The sequence below is a fragment of the Impatiens glandulifera genome, chromosome 6 (assembly GCF_907164915.1).
Source record: "Impatiens glandulifera chromosome 6, dImpGla2.1, whole genome shotgun sequence".
Taxonomy (NCBI): Eukaryota; Viridiplantae; Streptophyta; class Magnoliopsida; order Ericales; family Balsaminaceae; genus Impatiens; species Impatiens glandulifera.
The window spans coordinates 21,579,072-21,603,912 of NC_061867.1; the positions used below are offsets into that span (position 1 = coordinate 21,579,072).

General features: G+C 33.6%; 1 protein-coding gene across 1 annotated transcript; it reads left to right on the plus strand.

Annotated features, from left to right (window-relative positions):
* Positions 1 to 5,390: 5,390 nt before the first annotated feature.
* On the plus strand, positions 5,391 to 13,143 carry LOC124943344 (terpene synthase 10-like). Its single transcript, XM_047483862.1, has 7 exons — positions 5,391 to 5,645; positions 5,756 to 6,020; positions 11,190 to 11,625; positions 11,738 to 11,962; positions 12,212 to 12,350; positions 12,470 to 12,727; positions 12,835 to 13,143. The coding sequence occupies exons 1-7, from the start codon at positions 5,391 to 5,393 to the stop codon at positions 13,141 to 13,143; spliced, it is 1,887 nt and encodes a 628-aa protein (XP_047339818.1).
* Positions 13,144 to 24,841: the final 11,698 nt, after the last annotated feature.

Consider the following 24,841-nt stretch of genomic DNA (forward strand, 5'->3'; position numbering starts at 1 on the left):
TTAATACACAGAAATATTTTTGGAAACATAAAAAAAATTATGTCCAAATTTTTTATTTTTGGGTATTTATTTAATTATTTTAAGCCATAAACTATACATAATTTATGTTTAAAATCACAATTAAATTATTTCACCATCTTTTTTAGATTAATTTGGGTAAAATAAATACAATATTTTAATCTAAAATTATTTTTGATTTTTATTTAATTTTTCTAATTTGGGTTTAATTATCAAAATAATTAATCCTAATTTACTTTTAACTTCTCCTTTGGATTATTTTTAATTAAATAATTTAAAATATTATTTTAAAATTATAAATATTTTAATAAATTGTGTGGTATGTCAAATTTTCATGTATACATAGTGATATATTTTTCAATTTATATTTTCTAGATTATATTTTTTCGTAAAAATACGTTTTGGTTGAAAATATAGTTGCAAAATATGCGATATTACAATTTTTTATTGCAATTTGGATTGTAGTTCTTAAAAACTTGCATTAAAAAAATATTAAAAATATTGCACCCAAATGTCGCAATTCGACAATATTTTTTTGGAGTGAGAGTTTCTAAACTCAGTTTTGGATCATCCTAAATCTTCGAGTGTTCTTCAATATCGCGTGATTGCTCTATTTATTGATTTTAAATTGATCCGGGACTCTTTGTAAACTTCTATTGAATTCAATTGGAACAATTCACTATAAGTAAGAAAATGTCAAATTTTATTTAATTTTTTTTTAAAAGATAGTGGATGTTATTAAACTCTAGCTCGAGAATTTTAATCTAAAACGCATGCTAACACGTTCTAAATGATATTAAGAACGTTTTGAGATCAATCCTGAAGCATTCAAGGCATGCCCACTTAAAATATCAATTTTCCTAAAAAAAACTTTGTGTTTGAGTTTTAAAAATGACTAAAACGTGTAGCAATTGAACTTAAATAATTAGTTTTAGTTCTAATGAATCTTTTTTTAATGTTAGAATTCGAATTAGAGGCCTAAATCATAAGATTGATTTTTCTAGTCATTATTTTCGTTTTCTGTCGAGTTTACGAGGATGCCTTAACCGGAAGAATGACGACTCAAGAACATGGTAAATATGTTTCAAATGGGGAGAGAAAGCTCTACATGTTAGTGGTTATGTGATTAGGGCCTCATAGCAAAAGACTAAAACTTGTAGTTTTGGTCTTAATGGAGGTTGAAGATAGAGTTGGACTTGGATAAAACTCAGCTCCTCTATGCTTGAGTCATCATATGCCTCGCTTGGTCCACCCACGAATCGCCTTCTCACCTACGTGCGCTCGCTCCACATTGATCGAAGCCCGCACTATTTGACTTTGTCCTAGACCACGTCCAAGACCGGCCTAGTGCGTTTACAAACCACATTCTTCAAACCGAGGTCCACGCCATGCCCGGTTAGGCTCTTTAGGCCTATTTGATTTGATTTTGTTTTAATGTTTTTGTTTTTATTTTAAAGGCTTTAAACGATTTTAAAAATATATATAAAAAAATAAAAAATGCCTTTAAAATAATTATTGAACAATTATAAAAATATATTCTATTAAAGACTCAATTTGATTTATTTTTAAATCAAACTCATTTAATTTATATTTTAGGCACCATTTTCACAATTTTTGACATGAATCACAATATAACATTTAATAAATATTTTAAATTTAAAATCTCAAACCCAACACACATACGTAGGATTTGAAAAAATAAAACGTAAAATCAAATTTTTTAAAATAGACAAATTTTTGTAAATTAAATATAGTGCATAGAGGATATAACGCAAAAACTTTTCTGAGTGTCATCAAACATTAGGCTAAAAAAAAATCTTTAAAATTACATTTCTAAACGTAAATTTAAAAATCAAGTTGCGACTCTTAAAATCAATACGTAAGCCATTTAAAATTAATTTTTTAAAATAGTTTTTTTTAATCAAATCGATCATTTCGATTCCTCGTATATTGTTATGAGATTCGAGAGAGGAGGAAGTTATGACATTTTGATTATTGAATAAAAATTACCTAAAACTTGATTAAAATTAATTATTTTTAATTAATCTTTTAAAATAAAAAATTTGTCCACGACACCCCTACCTTTGGGTGCTTACATATATCAATAAAACAAAACACAATGTGTGCATCTTTGATTTTAAATGTTTTGACGAGAATAGTACGTGGATTCATAAAAACAATCCAACAAACACCTGTCAGATATCATTTTTCAATTTCAGATTAATTATTTTGCCATTGTTTCAATTTTTAGGATCTTTATATTCATCCTATTCTCATGTTAAATTTTTATTGTTATCTATATGTATTATCTTCATAAGCCACTTGAAGGTTCTCAGCATTAATTGATGGGTTGTAAACGAATCGAATTGAAGCAAATATTATTGTATTCGATTTGTATTCGTGAAACTATTCGAATATTCGTATTCGTATTCGAAATTTTTTCGAATAATTAATGTGATTCGTATTAGATTTGAAATTGATATTCGTATTATTCGATCCGATTCGAGTATTTGATTCGATTTTTTTTAAAACATATTTTTTACAATTTATTCGAAAATTAATATTTTTACATAATATATAACAATATTCAATAAAATTACCTAATAAAAATTAAATGATAATATTCAAATTACGATTTCAATATTCAACTCCCAATACAATGCAATGCAAGACATTAATTAAAACTTCCGCGTAACATAACATAAACAATAGTTATCAAAAGAACATTTCATTAAAGTAGTTTGTAAATCAATATTTGAATCCTTCATGGCTTGCAAATCAAGTTGTTTGCAACAAGACGACGAGCGGAGAAGAGAACTACATGGAGGCGGCGACGGCGACCGAAGTAACGTCGACTAGAGAAGAGAAGAGATGAGATAGAGGTGGTGGTAGGTTTTGAGTGATTAGCAGCAGAATGACTAAATGTGGGTTTCAAGTTTTCAACCGAAGAAATGTATATATGTACTAGGGTTTTAGAATAAATAATATTTATAAAATTAAAATTAATAAAACGGTATATATATATATATATATATATATATATATATATATAATCGAATATTTAATCGAATATTAGCGAATACCGAATCGAATATCTTGATTTTGTATTCGTATTCATTTATTAGTCGAATCGAATCGAATATTTTTATTCGAATTCGAATCACAAAATTACGAATACGAATATCAAAATTCGAATACGAATATCGAATCGAATCAAAAGTATTTGATACATTTATAACCCTATTTGCAAGTGGGAATGAAGTCATTATGAACTATTAATCTATTTTATTATAATGTCTTGTTTGTTATTTTAGTTATTTTATTATCAAACTAAATTTGAAGTTGGTAGGTGACTACATTTATATTAAAGTAGTAGAGAGCTAATATTTCAACAGCTTAGATAAGGTAACACACTACTTGCTTACAATATTAAAATAAGTATATATATTGTAAAACAAATTTCAAGATCTAAGGTGAAATTCGAGGAAATGGCCCTCAAAAAGGCCTTAAATGCGGAAAATGCAGCGCTTAAAAAAAACGCTCTAGTGACCCATTTTACTGTTTTTGGACGATTTTGCCCATGTCGGAGGTTGCGTGACGCAATCGGAATCGCGAGATGATTTTTTTTTTTCTTCTCGCGATTGCGTGACGCAACTTAGGTTGCGTGACGCGATTTCGTGACGCAACTGGGTTGCGTGACGCGATTTCGTGACGCAACTGGGTTGCGTGACGCAACTGGAGCATTTTCGTCCAAAAAAAAATAAAAGTGTCACCAGCGCATTAAAAAGCACTTTCCACGGTAAATGCCTTTTGCCATTTCCTCAAATTTCCCATTCTAAGCGTTTCAGCGTTTCTGTTTTGTTTTTTTCTCATAAACACGCAGAATCACGCAGTCTGTTTCGGGGTCTGAACATATGTTTCCATGGAAGTGTATCTGGAACAAGTTAATCCCGCCTCAAATATTATTTTTTGTTGGCTGACCTTCCATAAAGCACAGAATGTTGAAACAAAGCTATCAGAAAAGGAATTCTTTGGCAAACAGAGATGCATCTATATGTGTAAAAAGTAAAATGAAAACTTGATCCATTTTTTTTAGAATCGGGAAGTTTGGATTAGGGATATGAATAAATTTGACATCGTTTAGATTCTTCCAAATAACCACCACATCGAGCAAGGACAAGAACATCAAAATTGTTTGGCCATATAATAGACTATTTTTGGAAGAGTGAATCACTGTAATTTTCATAATTATTAAACTAACGCTGATACGATTTGGGTGAAAATAGAAGGGATTCTGAGTGAACAAATATCTGTTTTTAATTAAATCTGTTTATTATGTTTTTCAAATTTTAACTTACTTTGTTTTGTTTTTGTTTGAGGTGGCTATTGTTTGCCTCAAACTAACTCTTGTGGCCGTTGTTTGTTTGTATTTTAAAGGAGATCTCCACTACTATTTGGTTTCAATTTCTATCAATAAGTGACGAGGAACTTATTAAGTTTTAAAGTACAAAAAGCAAGAAAAAACCTCCGTAAAAAAGTTACCTCGATTTATAGATGAGTTAAAGAGTTATCTCGATTTATAGATGAGTTACCTAAAAAGTATTAAAATACACAAGCAAGAAACAACCTCCATAAAAAAATATATGTGTAAAGCTTTTAGTCTAAGTTTTTATCAATTTATAGATGAAGAACTTAATTAGTGTTAAAGTACACAAGCAATACACAACCTCCTTAAAAAAATGTGTAAAACTTTTATGTGAAAGATTTTCTCATGACGATGAACCTATTAAGTTTTAAAGTACACAACCAAGAAATAACCTCCATACAAAAATATGTCTACAAATTTGAAGTTAAAGAGTTATCTCAATTTATAGATAGCAACCTAATAAGTTTTAAAATACACAAGCAAGAAACAACCTCCATAAAAAAATGTGTAAAACTTTTATGTCTAAGTTTTTCTCAATTTGTAGATGAACAACCTAATAAGTTTAAAGAACACAAGTAATAAAAAAACCTCCATAAAAAATGTGTACAATTTTTATGTGAAAGGTTTTCTCAATTTATAGATGAACAACCTAACAAGTTTTAAATTACACAAGCAAGAAACAAACTTCATAAAAGAAATGTGTGTAAAACTTAAAAGTCACAGGTTTCTCTGAAATTATAAATGAGTAAACTAATAATTTTAAAGTACACAAGCAAAAAACAACCTCCATAAAACAATATGTGTGAAACTTTTAGTTGAAGGTTTCTCTATTTATAGATGAGAAACCTAATAAGATTTAAAGAACACATGCAAGATACTCCATCTTTGTATTGAATTTAAAATGAAGAGCATATCTTCAATGGATTCCTTTTCCTCACCCTACCACATGTATGACACTAAAGAGAAATTCGGGAAACGAAAGTTGCAGAATATACCAGTTGGTTTCTTCGTTGGCCAGCAACTATCATGGCAAACAGAAGTTTCAACGAACCGACATCGTTTGAACAGGCAGTTCAACTGCAGTATGAGTACCACCCAGAATGAACCCGGTGATGACCAGGCCTTAGTGAGACGGTGTGCTAACTATGGTCCAACCATTTGGAAATATGAATACATACAGTCTCTTAAGAGCAATTATGTGGTAACTTATAATTACGAGCACACATATAAACTCTTTATTTTCATGTATATTTTTATGTGGATTTCATTATGCATTGTACCTAATGGAATATGCATGCATACATGTTATAGGGAGAGGATTATGAGATGAAGGCATCAAAGCTGAAAGAAGAGGTGAAAATAATGATGTTAGAAAAGATGGACACGCCATTCCAGAAATTGGAGCTCATTGACACAGTCAAGAGACTTGGAGTGTCTTATCACTTTGAGAAAGAGATAGAGGGTTGTTTGGATGCAATATACAATGAAACAGATTGGTTGAGTGAAACATTTGATTTAAATGAAGCATCTCTCAGTTTCAGGCTCTTCAGACAACATGGTTATAATGTTTCGCCGGGTTAGTACCTTTATATAAATATATTTACAGCCTTACAGGAAATTTCAAAAAAATGGTGATCTTGAAGTAAATTATTTTAAAATATTCTAATGTTACCCACCTACTTAAAGCTTTTTGAGTTCAACTAAAATACATAAAATAAATACCTTTCCAGAAAGAGATAAAATAAATAACTATAAAAATGCACATTGGTCTGAAAATGGAGACAGTTCCACAATAAAATGTTAGAAATGAAGGTGAAGGTGGTGCTACCCTCCTTTAAAGAATAATCCATAATCGAAAAATCGAAAGAAAACTTTTTATTAGTATATTGTATATATCTTGTTACCTTGTTTAGATTCCTAGATTAGTGGGTTACCTTGTTTAGATTCCTAGATTAGTGGTTTACCTTATTAAGAGTCTTTTGACTAGTATATATTGTAACATTGTTTATCAATAATGACGATGGGATTAATCTCTATCATGGTATCAGAGTAAAGATCCTCTCAAGATCATCAATCGAATTTTTTTTCTCTTCCTCCCACCTTGCTGCCTCACGCACAAACTTCTAATGTCTGTCCCACCTACTAATTCAGACTCCTCCTCCAATCAAAGTCAGACGCCCACCACCATGTCTGTTTCTCAATACCACTCTGCTTTCTCTGTTAACAATCTCCGCTCCATAATTCCTATCACCCTAGAGATGGGTAGCGAGGAATATCTCTCTTGGGCAGACCTTCTCGAAAACCACTGCTTGATTCACAATGTTTACGAACATCTCAAACCAAAAACTCCCAACGCCTCCGAAACACCTTCAACATCTTCCGAGACCGACTCTCTTCTGTGGAAACGCCTTGACGCCCTTGTCAAGCAATGGATATTTGGAACAATATCCAAGGATCTACTAAACACGATCCAAAAACCTGGTATGACGGCTGCTCAGGCTTGGGAACGTTTAGCGAATATATTTCAAGATAACACAGGTTCTCGCGCTATGTATCTTGAAAATAGGTTTTCTCAAATTCGTCTCAATGATTTCCCAAACATGAGTGCTTATTGCACTGAATTGAAGATGATTGCGGATCAACTTGCTAATGTTGATTGCCCCGTTTCTGAAAATCGACTGGTGTTGCGTCTACTTGGGGGTTTGAATGAAAACTACGAAACAATCGCCACCATAATAGGTCAAAAGAAGCCTCTCCCATCTTTCTACGATGCTAGATCTGATTTGCTCCTTGTTGAAACAAGGAAGGATGAATTCGTCCACACAAACACCTCTTTTATTGCCTCGGACGATCGTAGCCAAGGCCGCGGAAACAACTCTAGCCAATCAGCCCGTGCTACCGGCCAGCAGCAGCAGCAGGGCACCTCTAGCGCGCAGGAACAGGCCGGCCAGGGCCGAGGACGCAGCCAGCGCGGCAGAGGACGCGGTCGCAACACCAGCCGCACATACCACCAGCAGCAGCAATTCTGGGCACCTCCTGGCCAACAGCAATGGGCACAGTGGGCGCCTGCGGGCTGGACAGCACCCCCTTGTCCCTACCCGACACAACAGATCTGGCCGCAGCAGCAAAGCGCCCCCTGGCACGCATCTGGTCAACAGCAACAAGGCGCCTCCTGGCGCGGTTCTGGCTATCAGCAGCAACACACTCGGACAGCAGGAGCAGGCGTACTCGGTTCTCGGCCACAGCAGGCCTACATGGCTGAGACGAGCCAGCAGCAGCCCCAAAGTTACGTTGCAACCGATATCAATCAGGCGATGCACACTTTATCCCTTACTCCGCCTGACGATACTTGGTACATGGATTCGGGAGCAACTTCACACATGACACCCAACTCAGGTAGTCTCTCGCCTTATTCTAATTTAAATTGTGTTAAAAATATCATTGTTGGGAGTGGACAGGAAATCCCGATTCGCGGTATTGGTAAAACTAACTTAAAACCACCCTTACCACCCTTACTTCTGAACAATGTTCTACATGCTCCCAAACTCATTAAAAATCTTATATCTATTCGTCGGTTTACTCGTGATAACAACGTCTCTGTAGAATTTGACTCACTTGGTTTTTCTGTAAAGGATTTCCAGACGGGGAAGGTTATCATGAGGAACAATAGCTCGGGGGATCTCTACCCACTCTCTCTGTCGAGCCAAAGCCAAAAACCCCCAACTAATTCTTCGTTTACTGCAATTTCGTCAAATTTATGGCATAATAGATTAGGACACCCCGGTGTCGATATTTTGCATTCTCTCAATAAATCAAATTCTATTTCTTGTAAGCCCGTTTTAGGGTCTAAACTCTGTGAGTCTTGCATCTTTGGTAAACAAGTTAAGTTACCATTTACCAATTCTGTCTCTTATACTACTTCCCCATTCGATATTATTCATAGTGATTTGTGGACGTCGCCTGTGCTAAGTACAAATGGACATAAATACTATATTCTGTTTCTTGATGATTACACAAATTTCCTTTGGACTTTTCCAATTGGAAACAAATCCCAAGTATTCTCCGTCTTCTCTACACTTCAAAATCAAATTCAAACACAATTTCAAAAGCCCATTAAAACAATCCAATGTGACAACGGAACTGAATATAACAACAGTCAATTTCGTACATTTTGTGACAAAAATGGTCTACAATTTCGCCTCTCTTGCCCCTATACTTCTCCTCAAAATGGTAAAGCAGAAAGAAAAATACGCACCATAAATAACATGATTCGAACATTGCTTACTCATGCTTCTCTCCCGTTAAATTTTTGGCATCACGCCCTCGAAATGACCACTTATCTCCTAAATATTCTTCCAAATAAACAAATTCGAAATTTCTCACCCACTCAACTTCTATATAACCGAACTCCTTCTTACTCTCACCTAAAAATTTTCGGTTGTCTTTGCTATCCTCTTCTTCCTCCAACCACTATTCACAAACTTCATAAACGCTCTACCCCTTGTGTCTTTTTAGGATACCCCTCTAATCATCGCGGCTACAAATGCTACGACCCAGCCTCAAAAAGATTTATCATCTCTCGTCACGTCATTTTTGACGAAACAAAATTTCCCTTTTCTCTTGTCCAAAACCCAAACTCAACTCACCCATCTCAATCCGAACCAATAACCATCCCAATACACATCCAAACCCCGCCCATCACCGAGTCCATTTCCCCACCAAACAACACTCCATTACCGAGCCCATTATCAACTCAACACACTCCACCAAACCCACCATCACCCATCACCACTTCACCAGGCCCAAACCCAAACACGACCAGCCCGTCCACAAGACCAAACCGTCCAAATCATTCACCAACCATCATCAATCCAACACGGACAATACGAACCCGCGCAATGGATGGGATTGTCTGTCCAAAACGCATTTTCAACCTAAACACACTCACATCTCCATCGCCTATTCCCAAAAACCCAAAGTTAGCTTTATCAGACCCGAATTGGAAAGCCGCCATGGACGATGAGTTTAACGCTTTAATTAGTAATAAGACTTGGGACTTGGTTCCGCGTCCTCAGGGTGTTGATATTATACGATGCATGTGGATTTTTAAGCATAAAACTAACTCTGACGGCTCTTTTGAGAGGCATAAAGCCCGTCTTGTTGGTGATGGCAGGTCTCAGCAGATTGGAATCAATTGTGAAGAAACCTTTAGTCCTGTTGTCAAACCAGCCACCATACGAACTGTTCTGAGCATTGCTTTATCGAAGTCTTGGTCCATTCACCAAATGGACGTCAAGAATGCATTTTTACATGGTAATCTCAACGAAACAGTTTACATGCATCAGCCTTTCGGTTTTAGAGACAAAATCTTTCCCGACCATGTTTGTTTATTGCGCAAATCTTTATACGGCTTAAAACAAGCTCCTCGTGCTTGGTATCAAAGGTTTGCAGATTTTGTCTCTACAATCGGTTTTACACACAGCACGACTGATCATTCGCTTTTTATCTATCAACATGGGTCCGAAATTGCCTATCTACTCTTGTATGTTGATGACATTATCATTACGGCTTCGTCTGATCAGTTACGTCAGACTCTCATGAAAAGCTTAGGCGCAGAATTTGCTATGAAGGATTTAGGTAAATTAAGCTATTTCTTGGGAGTTGCTGTATCGTATACTAAGGATGGACTTTGTCTTAGTCAGAAGAAATATGCTGAAGAAATTATTGATCGTGCTGGAATGTCTACTTGCAAATCAACACAAACGCCGGTCGATACAAATGGCAAACTTGGAAAATCAACTAGTCCACCAGTCTCTGACCCCACTCATTACAGAAGTTTAGCCGGAGCACTACAGTATCTTACTTTCACACGTCCTGATATTTCATATGCAGTCCAGCAAATTTGCCTCCACATGCATGATCCGAAAGAGGCTCACTTGGCTGCCTTACACAGAATCATTCGATACTTACAGGGTACAAAGCACTATGGCCTTCATCTTTACAAATCCTCACTGTCTACACTCGTTTCATATACTGATGCAGACTGGGGAGGATGTCCAGATACCCGTCGCTCTACATCTGGCTATTGCGTCTTCCTAGGCGATAATCTTCTGTCTTGGTCGTCAAAACGGCAATCCACACTTTCTCGTTCTAGTGCTGAAGCTGAATATAGAGGAGTTGCCAATGTTGTCTCCGAATCCTGTTGGCTTCGCAATTTATTGTTAGAACTTCGTATCTCATTGGACAAAGCCACACTGGTCTACTGCGACAACATAAGTGCGATTTATCTCTCCCAAAATCCGGTCCAACATCAACGTACCAAACACATCGAAATGGACATACACTTTGTAAGGGAAAAAGTAGATAGAGGTAAAGTTCGCATTCTTCATATGCCTTCTCGTTTTCAAATCGCTGACATATTCACCAAAGGACTTCCGCGCATACTATTTGAAGATTTCAGAGACAGTCTCAGCGTCCGAGAATCTCCCGTTTCGACTGCGGGGGTGTATTAGTATATTGTATATATCTTGTTACCTTGTTTAGATTCCTAGATTAGTGGGTTACCTTGTTTAGATTCCTAGATTAGTGGTTTACCTTATTAAGAGTCTTTTGACTAGTATATATTGTAACATTGTTTATCAATAATGACGATGGGATTAATCTCTATCACTTTTCCATGTACCAAATAACCTCTTATTTGATAATCTTATGTATGTGTGATTTAATTAATTGGTTACATTTGCAGATGTTTTCAACATATTTAAAGACAAATATGGGAATTTCAAAGAGTCTTTGTGTGATGATACCAAAGGATTGTTAGCATTGTACGAGGCCTCATTTCTCGGTTTCGAGGAAGAGAGTATATTTGATGAGGTTGAAATTTTTGCTACCAAACACTTAAAAGAAAATCTAAACAAAATAAAGAATCCATATTTGGCTATGCTGGTGAATCACGCTCTTGAGCTTCCCCTACATTGGGCAATGGAAAGATTCGAGGCGAGGTGGTTCATTGATGCCTATGAAAACCGAAAAGATGTCAATAAAGCCCTCCTCAATTTTGCTAAGTTGGATTTCAACATGGTGCAAGCTATACACCAAGAAGACCTCAAACATGCATCAAGGTGGTTAAGATCAACCCTTATTGGCGTGTTATTAAAGATTATTGGTCGCAAAATAGAACTGTAGCATATTAAATTTATAATTTTCAAGAACATTTATTTACCTCACAAAGCATCATAAGATTTCCCTCCAACAAATGTTAAAAAATCTAAATTAATTAAATTTATAATGCAGATGGTGGGAGAACTTTGGATGGAGCAAGAAATTACCCTTTGTTAGGGATAGATTGGTTGAATGTTACCTATGGTCTTTAGCAGAGGTGTACGATCCAAGACCTGAGTTCCAATACTACAGAAGGATGTCCACAAGAATTTACCAAGTTACCACATGCATTGATGATATTTATGATGTTTATGGCACTTTGGAAGAACTAGAGCTTCTAAATGATGCATATCTTGGGTGAGATTTCATTTCATTTATCACGTCTTGTTCATTTAAATAAACAAATACCACCACAGCCAGCTTACGAGGCCTATTGTTGCGACCAATACTTTGTCTATCAAATGCCTTTTTTCAAAAATATTATAACTATAAGTCTATATAGTATCCTTATCGTTCCACATAAATGTATAGAAACATATTAGCTCATAATATCTATTAAAATGTGGGAAAGTTAACTATGGTGCATATATCAATTTGATTTGGAAGGTGGAACGTGAATCTTGCAGTAACGTTGCCAGACTATATGAAGATATGTTTTCTAGGCAATATCAATTTGGTCAACGAATTAGGATACGAAGCTCTTAAGGAGTTTGGAATTCATGCCCTCCCTTACCTAATAAAAGCGGTACTTATCGTTTCTTCCAACGACAAGTTCTATAATCCTTCTATCGTTTATATCATATTTCATTTTGATAACTTCTAATGATCATCGTATAGATTGATTACAAATTTTTTTCGATATAGTGGACAGATTTATGTGGGTGCTACATAAAGGAAGCCAGGTGGTTCCATGGTGGGTATGTGCCTTCTCTTGAAGAGTACCTGAACAATGGATGGATGTCTGCTGCAACAGCTGTAATGGCCATTCATGGGTATTTCTTCAGTGCTTGTCCTTCTCATCCTATCACTGAAGAGGGATTAAAAGCAGTTACAAACTATGATGATATCATCAAATGGCCTTCCATGATCGTTCGTCTAGTCAATGATTTGGCAACTTCAAAGGCAAATCATTCTATCAACTTTTAGTTTGATAATTAAGAGTATCTCTAAGTGTTTTTCTTAATATATTTATGTATGTTTTCTTTCCCGGTTTCATTTATGGCTTGTAGAATGAATTGAAACGAGGTGACATACTCAAATCAGTACAAATTCATATGCATGAAACTAGCGTATCAGAGGAAGAAGCTCAACAACATATTAAAAAACTCGTTAGAAAAGCATGGAAGAAGATAAATGCAGCTCGTGCAAGGTCAGATAACCCTTTTAGTAGGAAGTATGTGGATATAGCAACAAATATTGCGAGGGCAGCTCATTACATGTATCAATATGGAGATGCGCATGGGCATAATATTAAAGGGAAAAACAAGGATCGTGTCACATTGCTCCTCATTGAGCCAATTCAACTTTCCTTCGAATGATGGGAAATATTAAAATCTATATGAGAGTAATGTAATTTATGATGAATATGTGTTGGTTGATGTATTCATCTAATATCAATATTGTGTGGTTATTTAGATTGAAGAGGCCACAAATAACAATATTAACTCGCTTTATTAGTCAATATTTTAAAGGTAAAAGAATCTATTTATCATATTATAAAATATTGTCATGTCATTGTTCTTCTTGTGGTAACTAAAGAGTTGAATTAACATTGTTTTTTCTATCTTAAGGTTCCTGGAAAAAATATTATACTTTACTTTTAGCAATGTAAAATAAACGTCCGATGATAGTGTGTCGCTCGAATATTGCAATTTGTTGTACTTTTGACAAACATATGATATAATATATTTATATAAGAAGTTACTTGAAACAAACATACATGTAAGGACAAAAGTGACAAGCTATCTTATATTTTCACTAATATTTGTAATTTATTTATGCTAGTGATGGAAGAAACAACGGAATTAACATATCTTTCTATTCCAGCATCATATTAATTAATATATAAACAAAAATTAATTCATCGAGCTAAACCATACGGTTGGCTAAACAAATAAACCTAAACTAAATTTGATGGTCACTGTTGGACTAGCTGCGACTTGGTGGATGAAGAGATGGACTTCCGGAATTATTGTGACATAGAGAAGGAGATAACCTAAAAAATAAATAGGTTATTATCTCCAATACTAGATTTTGATTTCGCATTCTTTTGGATAAAATATCTGTGAATAATTTTTTTATTCAAATTATTCTTTGCTAGATTTTAATTTCCATTCATCTTATTGTTAGGATACCAAAAGATAAAGTATTTCTTAATGCAAAAACAAAAATAACACCGAACAATTACGAAAATGAAATAAAGTAATTAAAGAACACATACACAATATTTATAGTGGTTCGGCCAAAACAGACCTACATCCATTTTTGAAGAATAAAAAACTTTCAACTTTATTAACAAGATTGTTATAAGAGTATTACAATGATTCTCTTATAATGAAAGCTCACACACAACTCAGAAGGAAGCGATGCTCTCAAGGAAAAGACTAGACTTTCTAAAGTGTCCGACTACACCTTTAAATAAACTCAATTAGGTCAATATCAATATCTTGTTCAAATTTCTCAAAGAGCTTCCAAAATATTCTTACTATATTTCTTAATTGTATTTCCATAACAAAATATCTAATTTTGTTTTGTGATAATCATATCTCTTAATGTCAAGATTATACACCAAAAGATATAGTTTCCTTTTGTTGGATATACCCTTTCCTTTTACAAAGATTGTGTACCATTAAAATACCATATTTGTAATATTGTAAATCTATTCTCAACACACCACCTTGATTTAAAAGTTATCTCCGTCTTGTCTTCTATCATTTGCTTTGTCTACAAGCAAAGTCCCAAAGCACCCGAATCCAAGAACCGCCAACATATAAGCAATATTGTCATATTGTTGGTAACAACTTCTCTTTGCTGGAATCTGCTCCTCTCAATGTACAACCCCGCATTGAACTTTAACATGATAAACACCTTCGATAAGAGTAAAACCATAAGAATTTTAGGCCGCTTAAGTCATCCACTATATCACATATAACTAGATACCCAATGTTTTTGCAAATTAAGATTTACAATCTAATAGAGTACATAAACCTTCAAAAACATCATCATCATAAAAGATGGTACATACATATAAAATGTATCTTCACCGATGGTGGAAATACCTAAACATAGGTATCTATGGAGTGAAGAGAAAGTAGTTGAAGAAACATAGATTTTCTTCCTAACACCTACCTTCGTCTTGATTCGTCTCCCTCTCTTTGACTTGTTCTTGTCCTTAAATTTTTTAATCTGTTTGATTACCTAAATCCTCAAGAACAACATCATTATGAAGTACATATATACGAAATATATCTTCATAAATTGTGGAAATACCTAATCATATGTATCTAGGGAGTGAAGAGAAAATAGTTGAAGAAACATATATTTTCTTCCTAACACCTACTTTCGTCTTGATTCATCTCCCACTCTCTGTCTTATACCTTTTAAAAATTAGATATATGTCAAAACTAAGAACACCCAGAACGAACTCCATCGCCTACTCATCAAAATAAGATATCAATAGAAAGCCGAGAAGAACCAAGAGAACTTCCATCGTCTACCTTTTCAAAATCAAATATTTGTCAAAAATCGAGGACACCTTATACGATCATCCATCGTCTACTTCCTCAAAGTTAGATATTGATTGAAAGTTGAGATAACCCAAGATGAATTTTCATCGTCTACTTCAAAAAAAATAATTATGTATTTAGCGACATCTCTTAACTCAAGCTCAATATATAGCAAAACATTTTACCCATCTTGCCTTGAACTTTACACACTCAACCAACTTGAACCGCATACTTCTCTAACTGTTTTCAATTATTTTCACCATGCTTCATAGTTTCTTAGAAAGAAATCACGAATGTCCTTCCATTTGAATTGATCGAGCCTCTCGTCTAGCCCCTTTTTCATGTATAGGAATCACATTCAAGGTATCATTCATCTTCTCGCATCATATGACAATTCAATGATCTCAATCTCCTTTGAATTGACCAAGCCTCTCATCTAAACCCTTTTCATGACTAGGAATCTCATTCAAGGTCTCAATTCTCTTCTCAATAAGATAAAAAATCAATCATCTCATTAATCTTAAATACGATCCACAATGCATTGACCATTAAGATAGAATAGAAAAGTACCCAAATCATCACCTTTGAATTGACCAAGCCTCTCATCTAGCCCCTTGTTTTATGACTAAGAATCTCACTCAAGGTCTTATATTCATCTTCTAACATTAAAAGATAATAATATGATTTCTTCTTCGTTCATTTGAAAGTTACTTAATGATGTCTCCACCTAAATTTATAAGTATCTTTCAATAGTCTTCCTCTTCTTGGTCTTTCATTCATATTGCATGTTAACTAATAATATGTCAATCCTTAATCACTATTTAACTCAATGCAATCTTTCAATTAGGCCCGAAGGATTTCCTTGTCAACATGTTGACTATGTTGTCATCAATAAATGCCTTTTTGATAAGACTTGTTGTGTACCATAATTTCTTTCATCCATGGACAATGATACATCTTCACCAAAGTTATCATTCTCCCCAATATTTGAATAAATCTCAATGGTCCCGTAAAACTTCTCCCTTGGTAGTGTGCATTATTGATGACATATCTCAACCTCGAGTTGTGATTACTCTTAAATCACCACTTGTGTCTTCATTGTGTGTTCTCCAGCTTTGTCAAACATCACATCTTGATCTAGAATAACATTATATCCACCTTCTTCTATCCAAACTCTATACCCATTGACATTCTCTGAAATACAATAAAGAAAATTTGTTTTGTTGTTGAATCTAGCTTCCCTTACATTACCATGAGTTAAAGTTCTTTTATCAAGAACTCATATCTTACCCAATTATTGAAATCCTTTGAAGCAAAACTTTGATGTATATTGAGTGACCTCAGAGATAATAACTAAACAGATTTGTGAGTTACCTTATACAGAATACACATCGTTTTTATTTACTCCTTCCATAACATCTAAAGTATATTGCTCACCAGCAATAGTTCATCTCTTTCCTTTTAAACATAACAATTTCTATTATGCTTATTTAGTTTAGTCAGTCTTTTTTTCAAGTGTCCTTCCTCTTAACACCGGAAGTACTTCACTTTTTCTTCAGTCTTCAACATAGACAATGATACCTCTTCACCAAATTTCCTTGTCAACATGTTGACTATGTTGTCATCAATAAATGCCTTTTTGATAAGACTTGTTGTGTACAATTCTTTCTTTCATCCATGGACAATGATACCTCTTCACCAAAGTTATCATTCTTCCCAATATTTGAAGAAATCTCATTGGTCCCATAAAAATTCTCCCTTGGTAGTGTGCCTCATTGATGACATATCTCAACCTCGAGTTGTGATTACTCTTAAATCACCACTTGTGTCGTGATTGTGTGTGCTCCAGCTTTGTCAAACTTCACATCTTGATCTAGCATAACATTATCTCCACCTTCTTCTATCCAAACTCTATATACCCTTTGAAATTCTCTAAAATACAATAAAGAAAATTTGTTTTTTTTTTGGATCTAGCTTCCCATACATTACCATGAGTTAAAGTTCTTTTATATGGAACTCATATCTTACCCAATTATTGAAATCCATTGAAGCCAAGTCTCAGATGCCAAAACTTTGATGTATATTGAGTGACCTCGGAGATAATAACTAAGTAGACTTGTGAGTTACCTCATACAGAATACACATCGTTTTTATTTACTCCTTCTATAACAACTAAAATATATTGCTCACCAGCAATAGTCCATCTCTTTCCTTTTAAAAATAACAATTTCTATTATGCTTCTTTAGTTTAGACAGTCTTTTTTTCAAGTGTCCTTCCTCTTAACACCGGAAGTACTTCACTTTTTCTTCAGTCTTCAACATAGACTTAAAACTCTTATTGATATTCCTTCTTTCTCATGATGTTGTTTACCTCTTACAAATATGTCTTCCCCTTTGTCTTCTTGTTTACAATCTTCTCTCTTGGTTTGTTCCTTGGACATCAAATAACTCGTACTTCTTCCACTTCAAAATTGGAAGTCATTCATACCAACAAGAACTAAAACTTGAACATCTTTTGGAAACATCCATAGAACTTGTCAAGAACTCTCGAAGGATCATCCAAGTTCTCCAGCTTCTTCTCCTCTCGAACAGCCTCGCTCTGATACCACTTATTGGGATACAAAAAGATATAGTATCCCTTAATGTAAAAAAACAACAACACCGAACAATTGCGAAAATGAAAGAAAGCAACTAAAGAAAGCATACACAATATTTATAGTGTTTCAGCCAAAATAGACCTATATCGATTTTCGAAGCACACAAAAGGTTTTCAACTTTATTAACAAGTTTGTTATAGAAGGATTACAATAATTCTCTCATAATGAAACCTCACACACAACTCACAAGAAAGCGATGTTCTCAAGGCAAAGACTTGCCTTTCTAAAGTGTCTGATTGTATCTTTAAATAAGCCTTAATTATGTCAATATTAATATCTTGTCCAAATCTCTCAAAGAGAGCTTCTAAAATATTCTTACCATATTTCCTAATTGAATTTCCATAACAAAATATCTAATTTTCTTTTGTAATAATCTTATTTTCTAATATCAAAATTATACACCAAAAGATATAGTTTCCTTTTGTTGAATATATTATTTCCATGTACTAAGATTTTGTATTATTAATATACCATATTTGTAATATTTTAAATCTATTCTCAATACTTATATTTAATTCCATTAACTTTTCTGGAGTTCAATTTGTTTTATGATTAGTTACATATTTTCTTATTTTAGTCACGTCTACAAGATGACTTAGTTTGAATATTTCTACCTTATATTTGAGTGACTTTTCTAATGCTTCATTCCAGAATGCAAGCTCCCATAATTGGACAACGACAAATTTGGTACATTGAATCTAATTTCTATAAGATTTGTTACTGTAAAGTTTTAATAATATTATTATTTACAAAAATTTGGTGTTGTAGAGTTTTTTTATTTTGATGGAAGAAAAAAACAAATTTTTTAAACTAGTGAAGTAGATCATGAGTCACAATTGAAAATTTTATCAGTTCACTCATTGAACATGAAACATTAGTGATAGGATCGGTGACACAAATAGAGACGGGGTTTAACTCTTTATGGCAACTTCTGGAAAACGTTTTGATAAAAATCTTGTTAGAGATTAATATCACTTTCTATTTTTCACAAACCCTTACAAACTTTTGAAGCGATTCAAGTGCGGAAACGTTTGCTCAGGTTTGAAGCTAAAAACCGAGAAAAAGAAGAAAACAAAATGTAATTGACACAACGAGTTGTTTATGAATGTTTGGAGCAAACTCTCCTACGTCACCCTTCTTCCAACCACCGGAAGGATTCACTATACTTTTTTGAATCAAATACAATTTTCTGACTATCTAACTATTGAACAGAACAACCTCTGTTCAACTTAGAGAATGTTTAAGAATATCACTCAGGTAGACAATGTTTTGATTCTATCTTTCTCTCTTTGAATATAATGTATAAACTCAGTAAGCAAGCAAGTAATTTGTAAGATAGAATATATGTCAGGAAGTTCGTCTGTTGTCCTTGAGGATCTTTAAATAGAAGACATGTACTAACAGTTGAATTTTCTGTTTGGAAACGTGGCAAGCACCCATTAGAACGCCTTCATAGTATAAGAGTACAACAAGCTCTGTGTACAAGGATCGTGGCCGTAATGAACTGGTAGTGCGTCGGATATTCTTCTAGACCTATCCTGTAAGGAACAAGTAGTGTAAATAATATTTACTTATGTGGAATTCATTCATTGGATGCAACTGGCTGTCGTACTGTTCTGCATGGATGAGTGGAGCAGGAGTAGCGTACAGCTAGTTGATCGTGGGTAGACGGATGTTAACTTCAAGCAACTGATGAAGCGAGGCATTAGACGTGCTTCGTTAGACTGCCAAGTCTAAGGAAGTTAGACGCCCTACGTCTAATAGCAGGATCCATTAGACCACCAAGTCTAATGGAGTTAGAATACACGTCTAACTACGTGTCTGTTAGACTGCACGTTTAACTACGTGTCTGTTAGACTGCACGTCTAACTACGTGTCTGTTAGACTGCACGTCTAACTACGTGTCTGTTAGACTGCACGTCTAACTACGTGTCTGTTAGATTGCACGTCTAACTATGTGCCTGTTAGACTGCACGTCTAACTACGTGTCTGTTAGACTATACGTCTAACTATGTATCTAGCAGCGCATCTAGTTAGTCTGTCTGTTAGATTGCACGTCTAACTACGTATCTAGCAGTGCGTCTAATTAGCCTGATTTAAACTAAGTCTTACTTAGCATATTTTTTAAGCACATGCACAAAAACAATTAGAAGGTTTAACATCATTCTTATTTAAGTTTTACACAAGTTCATCATCAAAATATCGTTAGTCAAAATAATTTAACACAACAATTAGTATATGTACAACCAATTTTATAAGGTATTTACTACCATATTCAATATCAGGTTATAAGAAGAACTGTATTTGTGTTCGATAAGGCCTGAAGAAAAATATAAAAAATTGGTCATTTTGTTGCCGTAAAGTTATGTGTGCAAAATGTATATAAACCAGAAATAATATACCACGTTAATAAAAAAGACAAGAAGTTAACAATATTTGAAATAACTAAATAAACATCACTCGTCTAACTATTTTAGAGACAGAAATATTGATCAAATCTTTATAATCTAATTGACGGAGTATTTTTTTTCTCAATCGACAACATTGCTAGCTCATTTAGTCTATCTTGTGACATTGTTGATCTAAGATAATTCTTGATTAACTTCAACTTCGAGAAATTTCTTTCTGTCAATACAACTGTAACTAGTATGGTTAACAAAATCTTATAGGTAATGTAAGTATTTCATAATAAACCATTCAATTTTTCTAGACATTGTAGAATATCAATTACTATTTTTTCATTTGTTAAATAGCATCTCACTACCAGCAACTCTGAATACAATTCATTACCATTAATGTCTGAACGTCCATCGTGACTCAAAAATTGTTGAATCTCCATACAAGACTTCATCAAACTAGTTAAAGGCTCACGTTTTAACTTCTTCAAATTCAATAAAAACCAAAATATTTCTTGATATTGTTTGAATTGTTCAAACCGAACTTGAAGCAAAGATCGAGCTTAATCAATTATAAACAAAAAATATTCAACTCTAAAAGACTCTTCACCAGATTATTTCACATCATCATTGCCACTTTCATCAAATTATTTTTTTCTTCGAATGATGCATTTTTCTCGAAACTTAAGTTAAATCTCAATTTCACTTTCCATTTGTATAGCTTCATTCATGGCACTAGAAAATCCCTCTTCTTTAAACTTATCAAGAAATTGATCAAGTCCTTGTAAGAGATTGATTGCAATGTCAATATCAATATCATCATATTGGATAAACTTACTCACAACATTTATTGCATGTAACAAGTTATACCATATTACAATTCCAAGCAAGAACTCAAAACTCTCAATATCATATAATTTTAAGATCTCAACATCACCTTTTATTTTAGAATCTTCAGCAACTTCCGCCAAGTCAAGTAACGCATCGATTATATGTACATTTTGCTCTTTTATAGCTTTTACACTCTCAAAATGACTTTTCCAGCGGATATGTGACAATGGCTTAACAGTCAAACCAGACACCTTATCCTTAAAAAAAATCATCTCTTTGTATCGGAAGAGAACAATGTATAGATGCGTTGCACCACTCCAAAGAAGTATTTGGCTTTAGGACAACATTCCATCATATCATCTAATACCAAATTAAGAACATTCCACCACATCGTCAATAAAATGTGATGTCACAACTATATACCCTTTCTGTTGGTATGTGCAAGTCCACATGTTAGTGGTGATAGCGATTCCTGATTCATTTATTTCTAGCAAAAGCTTCACTCTCTCCTTTTCAACCTCATAAATCTTTAACACGTCTTTTTTGGTGGTGTTTCTTGATGGAAAGCGCATTGGTTTTTGACGAACATATTCAAGTAAATCTCTAAAGTTGATGTGTTCTACCATAGAAAGTGGATAGTCGTGGAAAAGGATCATCATTACAACATGTCTTCGAAATTCTTCATCAGTAAATGAATCAGTCTTAACAACTTGTTTTTCCTTCAACAAATCTACCTTTTGCACTTTCTTGAATCTTCCATGATGTTTAAATAGATGAGAAGTTCTATTGATTGAAGAAACACCCAAATATTTACCACAATAATTACATTTGGCTTTAGAAATCCCATCAATACTTTCCTTAGTGAAATGCTCCTAAATTGTACTTCTATATTATTATTTTGGAGTAGCATTTTCACTAATCTCTTCTCTTTCATTTTCAACATGATTCAAGTGTTCCCTAACGAATTCTATTGTGTTATCAAAACAATTTAAGAACTCTTCCGTAGTGGCTGTCCTTATAGTTTCTTCAGTTTGACTCATTTGACTAAAACAAATTAAATAGAAAAAAACGTCAAGTGGACAATCTTGATCATAACTCTAATTATTCAAAAAAAATAATACTAATTTAAACTGACAAGCCTACAAGTACAGCAAACAAAAACAAGTTTGGATGCATTTTAAAATCATAAATACAAGTGATTCCGTTCTACTCTCTTACACTCAAACTCACAAAGTTTAGAATGAATTTTCATGAACTTTGGCTATAAATACATTTCCTAATGTATATCCACTTAAAATACTTCATTTCCTAATGTAGAGAACTTGCTTATGATGCAAACAATTATTAGATAAAATAAATGACAACCTCCTTCCAATGGGAAATTTGAATACTTGTATTCTAATGGGATGTTATCTCTAATACTACTACTTGAGTAAATAAGTTGTAATTAACAATTCATTCAAGAAAATACATAATCACATTTTTTCATTTTTTCATTGTTCTTCATTTCTTCTTTGTAAATCCAACTAGGGCTCTACTTTTCTATTTAAGAAGAAAAGTTTCATAACTAAATTAGTATTGTGTTATAATTAGATTATTCATAAAATTTATTTCAAATATAACTCTTTATTCTACAAAAATTTGATACATAAACAGCCATAATAATTTTACCTACATAAACTTGACACTACAATTAACTTTGTCATCAATAAAATAATTTAGTATCAAGATCAACTCATTTAAGCAGCCATAAACAGTAACATAACTTCTCTATGTTGACCACAATCTTAAGTAAAACGTAAATATTTGTAATGCGATAAAGCTCCTTAATCGACTTTATAAAAAGAAATCATGAAATTAAATATGCTATTAACAGTTCTCTAATCTCTTATTAGCACAAAGTTTTCATCAACTTCAATTGAAGAACAATATACTACAGACTTTATTATTTTCTGCATTTAAAAAATTTATCTCCTAACATCAACCAAACATCACAACAAAACTCAAATAAACATCACAACAAAACTCAAACAAAGAAGAGTAACATGTTCTTAAATAAACCAAAGAGAAATGTGATTTTCAGGTTGGAGACTTATGATATCACACATGCCTTCAAACTTATCTAGCCTTATCTGAAACATATTTAATACATTTGAGCAAAGCCAAAAACAACAAAACTAAGGTCACAAAACCTGCACAGCTAGAATTTCAGAAAAATTGTATATTTCAATCATTCTAAACCAAATCATCATATGATATATAATTAAAGCATTATCATGTTACAAGTTTGAAATAGGGATAGACATAATACAAAATGCAGCCTGAAATCCTAATCCAGTACACAATGCCAAACACCATTCCAACAGTACATCAAATCCAAACATGGGATCTCAATTTTCTTATCAAACTAACATGATTTTTCAGCAGAAAGCAAAAACGAATTTCAGCAAGTGATTACATCAATTTTTTTAACTTTGACCTTGATTAATCAAAAACTACCATAATATTTATCTCCTAACATCAACCAAACATCACAACAAAAATCTAGAGAAGAATTTAAATGAAGTGAATGAATCAGCTCTAGCAAGTTTCATAAACAGAAGGGAATACACTATAGACAAATCATCAGAGGCTACATTATTTGATAAGAAATCAAGATTCAATCTTGCCTACATTTAAATGTTAGTTGATTCATACATGCACTTACTTGGATTAAAGATAGCTATAGTCGTCGACGGATGCCTGAAGCCCAGATAGCTATAGTCGTCGTCGGAGTCCTGAAATCCAGATAGCTATATTCGTCGTCGGAGGCCTGAAACCTAGAGAGCTATAGTCGTCGTCGGAGGTCTGAAATGGGTTTCAGGATTAGAGATGGTTATAGAGTTTTCAATGTATATTTGTCTTGGGTGGAGGAGGAAACCATACTTACCAGAGTTCCAGATTGATTCTTTGGGCGGCGGACGAAGAGAACCAGAATACCAGACGGGTTCTTTGGGCGGCGGATGGAGTGAACCAAAGGAGACGGCCAAAGTGTAGAAGAGGGAAGTAGATCTGTAAATTATTTGTTGGTTCGGCTCTGGACTCGGTTTATTCATTGGGTACCCGAACCAATCGGTTCTGCCCCGAGTTTGCCCCGGAACCGAAAATCAAAGAAATTACTCGAACCGATTGGTTCGGTTCCTTCGGATACCCAAACCGTCGGTTCCATTTTTCCATGCCTATACATAATTGGTTCACTTTTTTTATCTTACATCATGTTCTCATCATGTACATGTTCACATTCTTATATGCATATGTTGTATCACCTTCTATCCTTTCTAGAAGAAATTTTTTAATGTAAAGATAACATATCATTTGCAAATTTATTTTATTTTTTAGTTAGTTTTATACGATGTCTTTATCTGAGAATTCATTTTCTAAATGAATTGACTATGACATACATAATATGGTGATGTAATTTTCATCGTCATTTTCTATTTGTAGAGTAGTATATTTAAAAAAAAAATATTTTTTTCTTAATTCTTAGTTGTACAATTTATTTAGAATTCATATTTATACAGTTTTATCCATTTATTAAAGATTGTATATTCATATTTTATACTGTTTTATTGGTTGATTTTGCATCCA